Source organism: Neodothiora populina (assembly GCF_041146345.1).
Source record: "Neodothiora populina strain CPC 39397 chromosome Unknown canker_contig_5, whole genome shotgun sequence".
Taxonomy (NCBI): Eukaryota; Fungi; Ascomycota; class Dothideomycetes; order Dothideales; family Dothioraceae; genus Neodothiora; species Neodothiora populina.
In genome coordinates this window covers 1,617,788-1,632,981 of record NW_027191405.1, presented here as the reverse complement: position 1 = coordinate 1,632,981, position 15,194 = coordinate 1,617,788, and the positions used below count along the sequence as shown (strand labels likewise).

Genomic DNA, 15,194 nt, shown 5'->3' with positions numbered 1-15,194 from the left:
CTGGAGCCCACCTCAAGTACTGTACTACTACTGTACCGTAAGGTACCTTACCTAACACTATCAATTGTCGGCATCGCCTCGGAAGTTGGCCCCAATCTGGACATCCTTGCGAGTCTCCACGTCCGTGGTCAGGATCTATCCATGTTCGACGTGACAAGATGGTAAAGTACCCAGCTGAGCGCAGCGCCCTATGCTCAGATGCGGTGTGCAATCCTGAAGTGTAGAATACCTCACGTCTGAACATGGCCAGGGTCCATATCATTACATATGTACAAGTCTGCACGGCATAATGTCCAGCCGAGATCCCACCCTCGTTCGCGCATCAATGTTGCTGCAGCGATGCAGTACTCGACGGTCTACACAACACCTCCGCCTCAAAGAAAGTGTCCTCCAGATGAGCTATCGAGACCGTCATCTCCTTCTCGTGGCCATGTTACTAATGTTACTGACGCGAGTTTGTCCGCTTCTCTTCCTGAAGAGCTCCGATTCTGCTCTTTCGACAGCTCTTCTCTTGCGCTCCTTTTCCGATCCCGCGCCTTCTTGTCGACCTCTTCCACTGCTCCTACTGCTCGTTTGGCTCCTCTTGGCTCTCTCTTCAGCACTGCGCTTGCGGTCAAGGCTTCTCATATCGTCCTTGCCCTCGGGGTCGAAGACGGCCGTGTTCGGAGAATTTACCAGAGTCGCGCTTCGCGGTGTTGTGCTCGTGGTCTCGTTGGATACTCGTGCTTGTACAGCCAGCGGGATTTGCTCGACTGCCGGTGCGCGAACAGGAGGTGTAGGCAAAGGTCGGGTAGGTCCACGTCTGCTTCGTGCATCATCACTGCTGGTTCCTTGGCTAGACTTGCTTCCGTATCCCTCTTCGCTTCCACCGGTGCGACGTGCTGTGATTGTCAAAGCTCGCACCATCATTAGTACTTCCTCCCATTCTTTGTCGGAAAGATCGCCTTCGTCTAGATACGCTGCACGTACTGCATCGCCGGCTACTTGTCGCGCTAGGCTGTAGTCCTTGACGCAGTCTTGAAGAAATGCAGTATATTCGTGGATGACCGACAGGCGTAACGGATGAGCACCCCTGAGTAATCTGCTTGCGAGAAAGAAGGTCAACTTGAAGTAGCTGTCTGCCGCGGGCACAAAGTTCAACGGTGGAAGAAGGTAAGTTGCGCTGGATGGTGGCGAGCGCTGTTGAGGGGACAAGCCAGGTGGTCGTGAGGGCGTCTTTCGTGCCGGAGTGGTTGGTAGAGGCGGGATAGGGTATGATGGCGGTGGTGATTGAGCCGATGCTTCGAACGGATTTGTCACATAGGATGATTCAGACACTATTGAGTCACGTAGTCCGGTATCGGGTTTGAGGTGCGTCGTGCGATCATCGCCTGCACTTTGTTTGCTAATGTTGGACTGTGGCGGGCGCAAGTGCTGTGAAGATGGATTCGGCTTCAATTGAAAGACTGGTGGGTGATTATGGAACAGGCAGAAGATGTGATAGAATGATGCGCGCAGTTTTGCTGCCATCACCCGGCATTCCGGACCCTGTCCACCGTCTTGGCAGTAAGGAAGTATCAACACCTCTGTGATAGAAAGCCCTTCTCGCGCTAACCAAATGATGTGGTGATATAGCTTGATAGACTTGGTGTTGCGCGTGTAGTCCAATTTCCTCTGACTCCGCGCTTTGGTTAGTTGCTGCGCCAATATCACGGACAGCCCAAGGATTTGGAAAAGACATGACGAGAGGAGCGCATTGGTGGCCATTGTATCTTCGGCCACTTGCCCCAAGATCCTCAAGTCAACTGCCGAGACCGCCATGTATAAGGTAGCACGAAGAATCTAGGTCTTTCTTGGTGGTAGGCTCATGCGCCACCCTACCCTCTTCCTCCTGATTTGCCTCGACAATTGCTGTTGTACCGTATGTGTTATTGCAGATTAACGATGTTACCACTTCAGTGCTGTCCTTTGATGTTCCTCGAGGGAGCTGCAGCGGTCCCGCGAAAACAGACAATAGACAATCCTTATGATCTGTCAGGACCTGCGTAGACAGCGGAGGGGAAGCTCATGACTTGTACGACGGTGTGATCTGGTAACAGTACCCAGCATCAACTTATCTCTACAGATCGACTAAAGAAGCATTAATTCGGCAGTTCTCTTCGTCATGCTGCATCTGCATCAATTGGTACCTGAACCAAGATGTGCAGGTCGCTGCACTTCGGTTTTCTGACACTGGTTGTTACACTTCGAGTTCAATCGTAACAACGGACTACCGTGTAAAGAATAGAGAGATCCAATTTTATAGGACAGTGTTCATGAGTCGTCGGGTGTCAATGGAACTCACAGAGCGGTCGCATTCGTCATGAAATAACCAAAGCGAAGCAAGAAAAGCCGCGCCCAGTGGCAGTGCTAAGATCAGAATACTTACGATGGATATGCGATCATAGATGTTCAATTGACCTAGAGCGCAGCCGCCACAGACAGACTGCCCTCGCTTATTCCTGTTTCCGCGAAAGCGAACCCAGCCTGTTGCGCAATGACCCAATATCCCAGGAAGCGAAACAATAACACACTGGGGACATAAGGAAGATGGTCATGGGCGGGCAAGGAAGCGATTGGATCGAACGAGTCGCAGCTCGCAGTGGAGCATATATTGCCGGCATGGCGCATGAAGCATTGCACTTGTGTGGTGCAACGTGTCGTGACGTGCGCCTTATTCTCTTAGAAACGCGTCTATAGACCAGCACATCACCTTGCTGTCCGACTGAGCCGGAATCCTGGTCTGGAGTCCAGCATTCCGAGTCCTTTCGATGGCTTATACAGAAGAGGCTGTGATGGCCAGCGATTGTGATTCAAAAATCATGAACTTGTCGTCCGCACTGTCTGCAGGAACCAAGCAGTCAAGAACGACCTTGCAGATGTCATTGAATGCCGATGCACTATATCGTGCAGACAGGGTTGAGAGGCATGGCGTGTTGTCAGTAAAAGGCGGTCAGACCATCTTGTCATTGGCTGCGTGCAGTATGAGTTTCGGCACGTACCGAATCAATCAAGTTTGTCCAACGTCCCAGAAACGCAACCGTACAGTACAAGTAGTATACCGGTAAAAGCTTAGGCGGGAAGTACGGCACCTTCAAGACAAACATCTTCGCAAAGGACCGACATGCTATCAGCTTGGTCAAAAGCAACTAAAAATATAAAATCCTCTCCTCCCCTGACGAGACACGTTTACACTGCTGTAGCAATTGGGGTTGACCCCTCGATGGTTCCCACTTCGAACGCAAATCCAGTTACCCCTGCTCCCTGAGTGCGCTGAACTGCATAAGACTGGGAACCATCCGAGGAACCGCTCAGTCGGATTGTTGAAGTCAGCCACTGTATCCTTCCAAAAGTCTCCAAACATTACCTTAGCTATCCATACCTTGGCTATCCATAGATGGATGTCGGACTACGGTTGAATCAAGATCGCCGAATTGGCAATCTTGGCCTCGCTCAGAAAAGCCGAGAAAGCCAGAAAACCCAAATATTAAAAACCACTGACGTTGACGCGTCAAGAGAACGCTCGTCTCGTATTCCCAACTTCCCTTTCCACCCTGAACCTTAGCAAATCTCAAAATCGAACCCGTTTCTGTGCCCTTGACGACTCCGCCAGTGGATGCCATCCTGTATTCGTAATGTCGTTCCGAGAAAGCCCCGCTTCAAGTGTCTCGCGGCAAATGCAATAATACCCAGAATAGCTCCAGTCACATCAAGCAATTACGAGGGGTTAGGGGAGGGTCATTTCTCATACACAAGTCATAGCTCTTAGACATGCTCTACCTGTACAGGATCCTTCCCCGTGAGATTAAGTGATTCCGAGTGTTTGGCTCGTCGAGTCTGAAGCACCCGGCGGCGCCTCCGCGGTCTCTCTTGCTCGCATGTCATATCAGAGCCTTGGTTTGTCGTAAGTAGGTGTGGTGGGGAGTCGACGAGGCTTGCTTCCCCGAGTCCTCTGTGGCGACTGACATATCTCTCCTTGGTGGGTGTTGCTCATGGTAGAGCTATGGTATGGGATGTAAATTTAGGAATGGGCGTACAATCTAGGAAGTAACGAGTCTATGTTTGGTCATTTGTATCATTGGTCATGTGTGCACTATTGCCTAACCATATGGTCTCTGGGAGTTCGTGGTACTTATATATTGCAGCGAGGACACTCCGACGTAAGGAAAATAGATACTAATATCACTCGGCTGTGAAGCACCGGCATTTCGTAGCAGGACAGTCGGTTTTATTGTAGATATCATTCACATTCCAGCAAGCCATCGATAATCTGTCAATCCCATCTGTACACGCCGCTGGTCATCGAACTCCACAAGTGCGATCTCAGAGGTGCACCTATAAAAGCACCCCTGGCGCAGAGGCCAATATCCGAGACTTTAGCCATTGCTCTTACAAATTCTCCACAATGTGCTGATACCGCACATACACGTATTCCTGTGGCCATGTCGAGGTCATATTGGCTTCTTCTTGCGGCCAAGCGGCCATCTTCCAGAAAGCCTGCGCGAACGGTGACCTGAAGATTTCTCTGGACATCAACAGGAACTGCTCCGCCTGCTCGCTCTTTCTGTGCTGTTCTAGGCCTGCATGTGACACGCGAGGCTGGAGCTTCGGTAGCGACAATATGAGTAAGGATAGGGCAAGGGTGTTACCGGACAGACAGGTCAATCCTTAGACGTTTGGTACTGCTGGTGTACGACGGGGGTTCAGGAGCCATGAGAGGCTTCTCCATCTTTTGCCGAGCAGCAATTACGTTCGCTGAGATCGCAAGATTGCAAGAACTCTATAGGAGGTTTGCTGAGGATGTACTCTTCAATGTAGGGTCAAATCGTTATCTCGTAATTCGTAAAATGGACAATTTCACACTAAATCGGAAGCAGAATCGAGCAGTCCAAGTTCCTGTTCATCTTGAGAGCTGCTTTGCCGAGATAGTCTCTCGACAAGTACATCGACTGTGAAATCATTAGTCACCACCCATACCCATGTGCGTTAGAACAAGAGCGAACTTACCACCAGCGAGTAGGGTGACCAGGATCGGAAGGGCATAAGAGCTCAGCTTCGACGCATCTGCATCGCGCCAGATCGGTTGTAGCAAAGGACTGTAAAGCGCGAAAACAACAAGTACAAGTAATGCAGGCTGGATGATGTTCGATGGCTCCTTGAGGACATTGAGCAAAGCAAGAGATACTAGGGTGCTGCTCACAGCGACAAGCCCGATGCTAGCTTCGCCGATTTGAAGGGTCGCGAGCGGTGTCTCGTGTTGGAGAATGGACCTGCGCAAGATCGTGATGCTCAGAACTAGTCCGAAGTGAAGAGGACCGTGTTGGATTATCCAAGCCGTATAACGGTGCTTCAGCACATCGGCATGGCCGTGGTCATGCGGGCAATACAACTTGTAGAGAAGGTACTGCTTCTTATAAGTCGGATGCAACATACTTTTCGTGATGTTGTACTTACCATCAGCGGAAGGAAGCAGACGACGTTCCCGAAATCCATAATCTCCAAATGAGCACGATCGGAGTTCAATAAATCGGAGAGAAGTTTTGCAAAGGCAAGGAAACTGCTCCCGAGCATTGTGTAAGTGGCAGTCTCCATGCGCTCGGTAAGGTTGAAGTGAGATGGCTCAGCATCGTTGGAAGGAGCATTAATCACAGTTTCTATGATGCATTCGAGTACGGCAACGGAACAGAAAAGTGGTTGAAAATGCTGCTTGAAGAGCAGCACATAAAAGACTAATGCCGCGGCCTTCAAGTTCAGGTTGAATGCAAGATGAGTTCGGCTTCGCTCATCGTCCCACCTCTGCCACAAAGCATGCATGCATTGTAGCAGAAGTAGTGCCCTGCTGCCAATGACAACAGCCTGGATTGGGGTATTCGCGAAGTTGACCAAGCCGTGCGACTTTGCGTGGATGTCGGCCCCACTCGCAGTGAAGAGGAACAACATGAAGCAGTGACTAGCTTGAGCAAAGCTATCAACCCAGCTTCTGCCTGAGAAGTGGCAACGATATGTCGTGTTGAGGTACCAAGAGCTCCAAGTCACAACAAAGAAGCCAATATACTGCAACACATCGTCGATCGTGTTGAAATCGTTTGAGAACGCTGCAATGCTCAAGGCAGAAACAAGTAAAGCGTTATAGAATGTGTCGATGGAGAAGGACCTAGAGAATAACGAGACAGGCTTGGGAAGACGGGCCAACATATATTTCTTGCTCTGGTCTCTGGCCTCAATTGTGTCTTTTCCGTCTATTGGAAGCAGAGATGCCTCAAGTTCAGCCCCCATTGGATCACGATGTCGATTTAATGTGCTGATAGAGATGTGATTATTCGCTTCACTTCTTTCGAGGTGCGTAACCGTTTGGAATCACAGATATTCTTCAGAAAGTCGGACAGGACGGGAAATACAGACTCAGGTAGAGCAAGGTACTGTATATTACGGTGGAGATAGGAAAGCCAAGTAATAGCTGAACGAACCTTTGGGTAGGCTACTGTACTTACATTTGACTTGTATTGTTACGACCAGGAGTGCCGGAGTTAGCTGGTCAGCTACGCACACCACACAACGGTGGCTCATGGTCCAGAGCTGCATTAATAGCGCATGGCGTTGGGTAGCGCGTCAAACACGAGCGTCCAGCGTCAAATCAGTGAACCCCCTGGCTACGGGACGTTACCTGAAGAAGACGTTACTAGAGTCAAAATTACAGATGTGTAAAGTCAATAACAATCTCTCTCAGAAGGAATTGCATATACTTTAGCTTACCGTGTAGAGGATAGTAGCCATACGGGCCCGTTGTCAGACGGATGACATGTCATTGGATGATCGTGATGTGCTTTTTGACATTGAAAGTATGGCGGGCAAGGCAAGCCCAACAAGCGAGGTAAAGCTTCTTACCAAACTCTAATTCGACCTGGAGTCGCTCCAGACAGCAAGCCTGTACCGCAATGTTTCTGGCATATCCGCGACACTGCGATTCAAGTGAAAGGCTAAACAGAACATGTGGCTTTCGAAATCTAATGTCTTGCATTATTTTAGGAATTTCATGGATTAAATATAGACTAGAGTCGATTCGTTTCCTCGTTCACGGCAGATGGACACGAAGTGCCTCGAAGCTAACGTTCGCTGCAATGCTGGACGGAGCGGGCTTGTTGTTTGATGCAAGATGTCACTGGCCTTTACGACCTGTGAGTCTTCTACGAGATGAAAAGCTGTGTGTTCCACTTTCCGATATCCTGCGAGCCATGCTGTCGGGTCCTTCGCTTTTGTCTCGTAGAACATAGATCGTATTACCGAGTGCGATGGCGACAGCTCTCGCACCAACTTTATGGGCCGGGCCAGCTTGAGTTGCATACAAGTGGTTTTCCGATGAGCTGTTGCTTTCAATTGGGACTGTGTGTTTTTCTCCCGATGACGTGAACATATAAGCCTCCCACTGCTCAGAGTCATCGTTAGATGACTGGCTGGCCGTCGTACTCCGTCTCCTACGACGCAAGACATACTGCTGAGTGGATGCTGTCGGTTGTGCAGGCGCAGTATCTGCGCGTTGACGAATGCCGAGCACAACTTCGGAGGTGGCTCCCCACGATCCAGGTGATTTCAGTTCATGTATACTGCGATCAGCCCTTTTGAGGGACACACAGTCGCAAAGCTTGCTTAGAGTCGACGTATGTAAAGGCCGTCCATCTTCCTCGGGAGGAGCTAGCGTTTGTATTATGCATTCTTTCGTGCCTACTGCGTTGTAAGCAAACGATAGAGCATCCACAGTGCTTGACATGCAGGTGCCGCATTTGCCGCGACCAGAATGTAGTATTTCTAAAGAGGTGGGCTTGGCAAAAGGATTCGGTAGATTTGGCAGCAAAAGGTGGTCGGCGTTGTCAGCATTCAGCATGGTAAGCTGATCTTGAGCGCAGAGAAACGAAGCTTCAACGCCTGATGCAGTGACAAGGCTCGTATTGTTTGCAGTCTTGATTGATACATCGGTGACCCGAGTCATATATTGGCGCCACCCCTCCGGAAATCTCCTATAGCTGACGACACGTGCTTTCGAGTCAAGAACGATCAACTCAGGTACCGAGTTGTCTGCTATCGATATACGAGCTGCGTATATGTCGTCTTCAAACAAGCGAGTGTTCTCACATGTCGATTCTCTTGTATTGCATTCTGATACTGAGCCATCTGCGTGCATAGACACAAGGATAGCCCCCCTCTCCTTGTCCTTGGCCGAAGGATGGGATGAGATGAATCTGTAGGCAAGGATCTTCTCCTTGCTTTTGAGTTGGAATTGATGAGAGATCCTTCTGCTGGCAATTGGACCAATGAGGACCTGACCATCATCGCATATCAGGGCCATCCACTCGCTTGGCCCGTCAATGACACACTGGTGCACCGGCCATTCGATGAGAGACGAATATTGCTCATCCAGTAGAAGAGTCTGATAGGAGTTCACCTTGTAATCATACAAGGCAACAGAAACTGATCTATCGATGCCAATCGATACAATATGACCCTGTCTACAACCTGTGAGCTTGATGACGTCAAGTTGATGAGGTGTCTGGATCATTTCGACAGTCAGTGGCTGACCATCGCTGTTGCCACCATCTGACTCGGCACCTTCAGCTCGCTCATCCCAGAGGAGAAAATTCATAAGTACTGTGACGAACGCAACCACAAAGACAGCGGCCATTGCAACAGGGTAGAAGTGCTTCAGCGCGATCATGCGTAAGGCAGCAAGCCAGGTTCGATCTCGTGGGATGCCGCTGCGATCAGACCCGGCCAGTGTGACAATAAGTGGGTCATAGATCCTCGCTATGAAGCCCACAGCACCAGGGCTGATAACATCCATGAAATGGACTGCACTTTCGTAGTCCTGGGTCCGGAGCCAGTGGCCCGGTTGCCTGGATTGATCGGATGGATTAGGTGGACTTGTATCGAAAGCGGTTGTAGGAAGTCCTTGTTTTTCGAACAAGCCTGGGAATGCTCGAAAAGAGGAAGTTGGATTGTTGTGGTCAGTAAAGTGCCAGTTCAGCACAAGCACGAAGCTAATGGTCACAACGGATCCCGCCATGCGGGTACTAAAGGGGACCCGACCTTGTATAAGCGCGTCGACCCAAGAGTGACGTTCTGCGTTTGGTTTCGGCTTTCGTTTCCTGGATCGACTCCGGCCACTGCGATTGAGGCGTAGCGAGTCTTGGAGCTCCAATCTACGTATATCCACACTTAACACAGCGAGAAAGAATGTGAAAAGAAAGAAGTAATCGAAAAGAAGGGCTACAGCAGCGAACACACAAAATGCAGCAACGCCAGGGGATACTAGCATAGACATTATCCATAGAATGACGAGATTTTGCACAGCCGAAGCCACTGAAGCCATACCAATATCGCCAAGACCGTTCGCGATCCTTTGTGTATTCATCATTTCAGGTGGATATGCAAGTACCGCGTTGATGAATCGGAAGATGTTCTCGAGACCGATGACTAGAACGACAAAAGGATAGGCCTCTCGAGGTATTTGGGCAAGATTGATACCAAGGAGACCGCAAATTGTAAAGCTTGCCACCACTGATGTTGTAATTTGCGTCAGTGCAGTGACCACTAGACCTGTGCGGCTATGAAAAGCCTTCAGTCTCCGTAGACTGATTGTGACATAGACCGCAATGATTCCGTAGGCGATCGCTAGAGCAAAGTTTTGACGGAAGCTGAGGGGCTGGAAGCGATACTCAAAAAGTCTACTCTTGTCGATATCCCCACCAACATGATAATATGATGAAAGCTCCGATGCTTGGTTTGCGAATTGTACCAGACTGCTATGCCATGCTTCGGCCATAGGATCGTTGATGCGGTTATGAAATGAGATGACCAGTGCATCGGCTGCTGTAAGCTTTGCGCCGGAGAAATCTTTGCCGGCAAATACAGATAGTGGACGCAAGCTGAAGTTGAAAAACGAAGGTTGACGATTCTGGCTGTTGATCGTTTGTACGACGTCTTCGTCGTTCTCTAGTAACTCCATAGAGTTGTTCCAGTACATTAATGGTGAGACCCAGCCCCAGTCAACGCCGAACGGACGTAAGCTTGCTTCTCCATTTGGTCCTGGGGTCTCTCGCAGGATATCGCTTTGCAGAGTCAAGGCGGTCTTTAAAACTGTTTTATCAAGAGCCTTCATGTAATCGCCGTAAATCCACACTTGGCGCATTTCCATGTCAGGCGTTTTCGGCAACGAACCGCCATAAGGTCTATGAGAAGCCCAGACATGGTGCGGAAGGCTGTCCGAGCCAGCGACAGGAAAGTCCGACAGAAAAACAGTAGGATATGTAAGTATGACTGCTATGCCAACGGATATGAGCATAGCAAGTAGCCAATGGCGAGCCGTGAGTAGGCCATGACGATAGAAAGCCCTTCGTATGGGGTTTTCCGTAGGGAGACGAGGGGGATCAGTAGTACTCCACCAGAATGTCAGCGTGGCCAGTGTAATGTATACGGTCCACGTACCCTCTGATCGGGTAGAGCAGATACCAAAGCATCTTGTGATGTTGGCTGATCTTAGTGCGGATCCGGCTTGATCTGATAAGAACTTTGCAGCAAGTCCTGAAACGTCAATGGATGTTTGAGTGCGAGCACTGGACTGCAGTTCATGTCTCTGACGAATATGGGGGAAAATGATCAACAGGTGTCGATGCAGATGTGTTGCTACGATACTGGATAATTTGACATTTTTTGACGACTGACTGAGATGGTCAATGGGTCCCATGTACTTGGAAGAAGTCTAGAAATCGGTCGCTAACCGGGTAAGTAGCTGGAGCTTTGTCTTCGAGTCAGAAGGGCAAAGGCTTGGCGCTGGCTGTTGGCACAGATCAGATAGAGGCGGGACATGGGCAGTTGTCACGCAGCCTCTCGTGGTTCGAAGGGGAAAAAAAAGTGCAGTATAATTCATCCATGGCTTTGCAGGAGAGGGAGAAGAACAAATCATGAAAAATCACGACGGACGATCATTGGTGGTTGTGCTGCGTCAAGGAAATGCGCTTACACAAGACATGCATGAAACACTCTCGGCGCTGCCTTTGAATCTTTCTACATACAGTAACATCTGGGGTATCTATCACAGCACAATGCGATGCATAGCATTCAGTCTCTCGAGGATTGAGGATCTTCTGCCCAAGGTACCCCTCTTGAAGGAGCACTATCACATATTTCCGCACTACTCGTGAATCGCGAGCTGTCCGCATCTTCCGTCTAAAAGTGCTTTGGGGTCGTCGGTTCAACTCCATGCTCTTGCTTCGTTCGCAGCATCAGCATCTCTGGCAGCCCTATTCTCCGCGCTCGCTGCAGCCAAAGTGCCGGTATGTGTTTGGGCTTTCTGCGCATCCAGTTGGCGGCCTAATTTGCCCTTCCCTTGACCAGCTTTAGCCCGTTCCTGTGGCGGCGCAAGCAGTCAGTCTCAGCAAATAGGTCACAGAGTCTCGGTACGTCGCGATCACAAATTGGTGCAACCTTCTGCGTGCGTGTCATAGCCAGGCGGACGTGATCACAGTCCTATTATGTGTACGACTTGACGTTGAATGTTCACGCACCTCGGCTGCTCTCGCAGCGGCAGATTTAGGGTCATTCCCTGTAGCCTTGGTGCTGGAACCAAGCGTGCGACCGCCAGCTGGAGTTGGCGTATACGATGACTTCTTTGCAGTGGAATCCGATGTCCCGTAATTTACCGGTCGAGCAGGAGGAGTGCTGCCAAGGGTACGACCCTCTCCCTCAAACTTGGTGGATTGCTTGCCGAAACAATTTCCCATGTCTGATATGTCTTTGCTGCTTTTGTTAAAGCAAGGGCTCTACTTCTGAGAGCGCGAGCACGATGCAGAAAGGCAACTACTGTATAGGGTAGATAAGGTTGTGTTCATGGAAAGGTGATGGAGAGGCAGTCCGCCGAGACTCTGGGCGTATCTGCGGGGGTGAAGACACAGGCTGAGGCTTGAGACAGGGTAATCACGGCTTAAATTGGGTCAAGATGAACTTTGAGTCGTGGATGTGAAGAGACGATGAGTTCTGGCATGGGTAAGTGCGTCTTTAATGTTCATTCAATATAGCGACTGGACAGGCGAGCTGTCGATATACATAGTATGAGCCTCACAGAAGGTCCCATAGGTACAAGTAGTGCGTGAGATGATCTCATGGCGGCTGCGCAGACACAGACGACCCAAAGGAGAGGTGAAGAGGCTCGCATATATTGGGAGGCGGGCGAAACAGACCAAAGGTGCAGCCATCAAGGTGCTCTCGTTGTTGGTTATGCATAGAAAACATATGGTGAAAAGTGACACAATGCGTTGAATATCAGTCGCAAGCTTTTTCAATATCTCGGACAGTAGCTATGGGCTCTTCTTATCATGTTTGGTCTGGTGAATTCGCCATTGCCCAAACCTCTCTTCCTGCCTATCCACTTGATCCTGCCGTCGACGACCACAATCTGCCGAGCGCCGACCCCACGAAAGAGACGAAAGTGCAGCCATTCACAGCTCCCAAAATCGTCAGCGACTTTGAATTTGAGGAAACACCCCACCACCGACAATCCGGTTCGGCCATGGCGAAGAAGAGGCATTTTGCGCACCACGGTCCTGCGGCTCTGACCTCTGAACTGCAGGATCCGGTTCATGCTAGATTTGCCCAGAATATCCCTGACTTTCCCTGCAATCTGACCGAGCACTGCCATTTCTCCCCACCTTGCGACAAACCGGACTGCGACGAGTCCACGAAATGCTTCGACCACAACGCGCACGATCTGCTGCCATGCAACAGCGATCTGAGCTGGTGTCAGGACCATTTCGAATGTGATGACGTCTTCCCTTGCGAGGGCGACGTATGCAATTTCGACTTTGCCGACTGCAATCTGTTTCCCTGCACCGACACCTGCCATGAAGCCGAATGTCATGAGCCGCAACATGCCAAAGATTGCAACTCCGCTTGCGCCACTGTAGCATGCTCCGATCCACAATGCGATGAGGGCGTTCTGTACTGCTGCCTGTCCGACATCTGTCCGCACAAGGTGCAGGACTGCCATAAACCGTGTGTGCAAGACTGTCAATTGCCTCACACGCATTGCCACGCCCCGCTACCTCAACCATGCCAGCAACCCTGCAACGTGGACCAATTTTCATCATGCTCGTTGGTCTCTCAAGACAGCATGTCTGCAAGCACCATTAGCACTCCTCATACCGACTTGTCGGAAACACTCCCCACTCCGACGAATCTTCATTTTCAATCACTTGTCGAGGCAGCGGCCACTCAGGCCTTCCTCAACGCATCCAGTGGTCATGGATGGGGCATGTCGCCTACCGACGACGGGTAATACTCATATCCTATCACATTTCTCAATGTCCACGCTAACTCGAGATAGGTTCCCTTCTCAACGCAAACGTAGAAAGATCGACATGAAATCCAACGAGCAGGCCATGTACGAGGCGAAGGTCATGGAGCAGACCTTTGCTAAACCCGATGGAGGTCTTGCAGACACCTGGCAAGACTACGGCTATCATTTTGCAGGGGACCTCCTCCTCACAGGCCCCTCCACTTTGTCCACTGCATCGTCTCAACATCATGCTCGACCGCAGTCTGTCGCTATTTCTTATCATGTCGAGTCTGTACCGCCAGAGGGCTTGACATGTAGATGGCATGATGAGATCACAGGGTAAGATGCTTCATGATCTCGTACAGAGGATTTATTTGCTGACGCAAAAATACAGAATTTGTAACACCACCTTCACATCCTGTGAGGACTTTCATAATCATGTCAAGGAGCACACCAGTACGCTCGTCGGTAACCGCGGATCTAATCGCGACTACAAATGCCGATGGCTAGGGTGTGACAAGACCGATCCGTTTGGTACGAAGAATCATCTAGACAGACACATGCAGAATCATACGGGGTTCAAACCGTTTGCCTGCAACATTTGTGGCCACCGCTGTGTCACGCACCAGCAATTGACCAACCACATGACGACCCACACGCGCTCCAAGCCCTTCGTCTGTGATTTCCCTGGGTGCACCAAGTCCTTTAGCGTCAAGACTGCGCTCTCAACACACAAACGCACACACACAAACGACAAGCCTTTTGGCTGCCGATTCTGCGGAGATAAATATGCGGACAGCAGCAATTTGAGCAAACACCGCAAGACAGTGCACGAGGATGAGCGAACAAGCATACCGTGTCCGGAGGCTGGGTGTACGTATAGAGATAGTCGATGTCAGCGACTAGAACGACATTGTAGAGAAAAGGCACATGGGACCGCGTTGTACGCCGATCCGATGAAGTGGGCCGAATATACGTCAAAGTGGAAGAGAAAACCTTCCGCTTCGGTCGTGGGAAATAACAGGAGTCGGGCGGCTAGTGTTGCTGGGAGCAGCAGCATAGGCGTCAGTGTTGGTTGAAAGGGCCAACGGTTATGATGATGATGATGTCCTAATTGGCATGTTTTTGAGCGATGGGGAAAGAGAAGGGAAAAAGGAAGCTTGCGAATTCGGCAATTGTACATTGCACCGCAACAAAAGGGGAAAAGTAAAAAAGTTATTGTTGTTGAACATCATGATTTGACGAGTCTTCTATATTCGTTTTAGCGTGTCTACTACGCCTATAAATTATATCCAGACTCCCCGAGACACTGTTCGTGTATGTGAGTGCAATAGGCGGTGACATGGCATAACACATTGCTCTCAGGAGACATACTGCAATACAATATGCTGTCCCAAGTGTGTGCTTTGGTCTCCAACAGGTCCTTATCGCAGGTGGGGTTTGCTGCACTTACCTGCTTCCAGTCGTGCTGTACTGGACTTACATGTACCTTCCTCATTCCTCGTCTTCAGCCTCTGCAAGCTCTTTCCATGGCAAGCCGACATTTGAGCTCTCCGGACTCTCCCCATTACCCTGCAAGAGCAGACGGATAGCCTCGTAAGAGATCGCAATCTTCGTGATGGAGACAAAGATCAGAAGTGCACCTAATAGTAACCACAACCATGTCGAGGAGACCCACCGCCGCGGGGATTCATGGGAACCACAGACTGCAGGTCGCACTTAATCCCCGAGCTTGGCATTGTCGGCGGACAACGTCACCAGAAAGCCGACCATCATCTCTCACCGCCTTCGGTGCTTCACGAGGGGGAAAGTGGATAGAACAAATAGATCAACAAAGACCATTTTATTCTTTTTG

The 15,194-nt window shown here is 50.2% G+C and overlaps 5 protein-coding genes across 6 annotated transcripts; 1 reads left to right on the top strand and 4 right to left on the bottom strand.

Moving 5' to 3' along the window:
* Window positions 1-411: 411 nt before the first annotated feature.
* Window positions 412-1,800, bottom strand: AAFC00_005546 (uncharacterized protein; the record flags this gene model as incomplete). Its single annotated transcript, XM_069347806.1, has 1 exon — window positions 412-1,800. One exon carries the CDS (start codon window positions 1,798-1,800, stop codon window positions 412-414), a length of 1,389 nt encoding a protein of 462 aa, XP_069203175.1.
* Window positions 1,801-4,875: 3,075 nt separating this feature from the next.
* Window positions 4,876-6,294, bottom strand: AAFC00_005545 (uncharacterized protein; the record flags this gene model as incomplete). Of its 2 annotated transcripts, none has more annotated exons than XM_069345345.1 (3): window positions 4,876-4,967; window positions 5,026-5,422; window positions 5,473-6,294. In XM_069345345.1, 3 exons carry the CDS (start codon window positions 6,292-6,294, stop codon window positions 4,876-4,878), a joined length of 1,311 nt encoding a protein of 436 aa, XP_069203173.1. The 2 variants fall into 2 exon arrangements, with proteins under 2 accessions (XP_069203173.1, XP_069203174.1); XM_069345346.1 differs by having other exon boundaries at window positions 5,473-5,958.
* An 880-nt stretch (window positions 6,295-7,174) lies between these two features.
* AAFC00_005544 (uncharacterized protein) lies at window positions 7,175-10,526 on the bottom strand (the record flags this gene model as incomplete). The annotated part of the gene is made up of 2 exons (XM_069345344.1): window positions 7,175-10,445; window positions 10,495-10,526. The coding sequence occupies 2 exons, from the start codon at window positions 10,524-10,526 to the stop codon at window positions 7,175-7,177; spliced, it is 3,303 nt and encodes a 1,100-aa protein (XP_069203172.1).
* A 734-nt stretch (window positions 10,527-11,260) lies between these two features.
* AAFC00_005543 (uncharacterized protein) lies at window positions 11,261-11,789 on the bottom strand (the record flags this gene model as incomplete). The annotated part of the gene is made up of 2 exons (XM_069345341.1): window positions 11,261-11,416; window positions 11,574-11,789. 2 exons carry the CDS (start codon window positions 11,787-11,789, stop codon window positions 11,261-11,263), a joined length of 372 nt encoding a protein of 123 aa, XP_069203171.1.
* Window positions 11,790-12,364: 575 nt separating this feature from the next.
* On the top strand, window positions 12,365-14,418 carry AAFC00_005542 (uncharacterized protein; the record flags this gene model as incomplete). Its single annotated transcript, XM_069345340.1, has 3 exons — window positions 12,365-13,335; window positions 13,388-13,678; window positions 13,734-14,418. 3 exons carry the CDS (start codon window positions 12,365-12,367, stop codon window positions 14,416-14,418), a joined length of 1,947 nt encoding a protein of 648 aa, XP_069203170.1.
* Window positions 14,419-15,194: the final 776 nt, after the last annotated feature.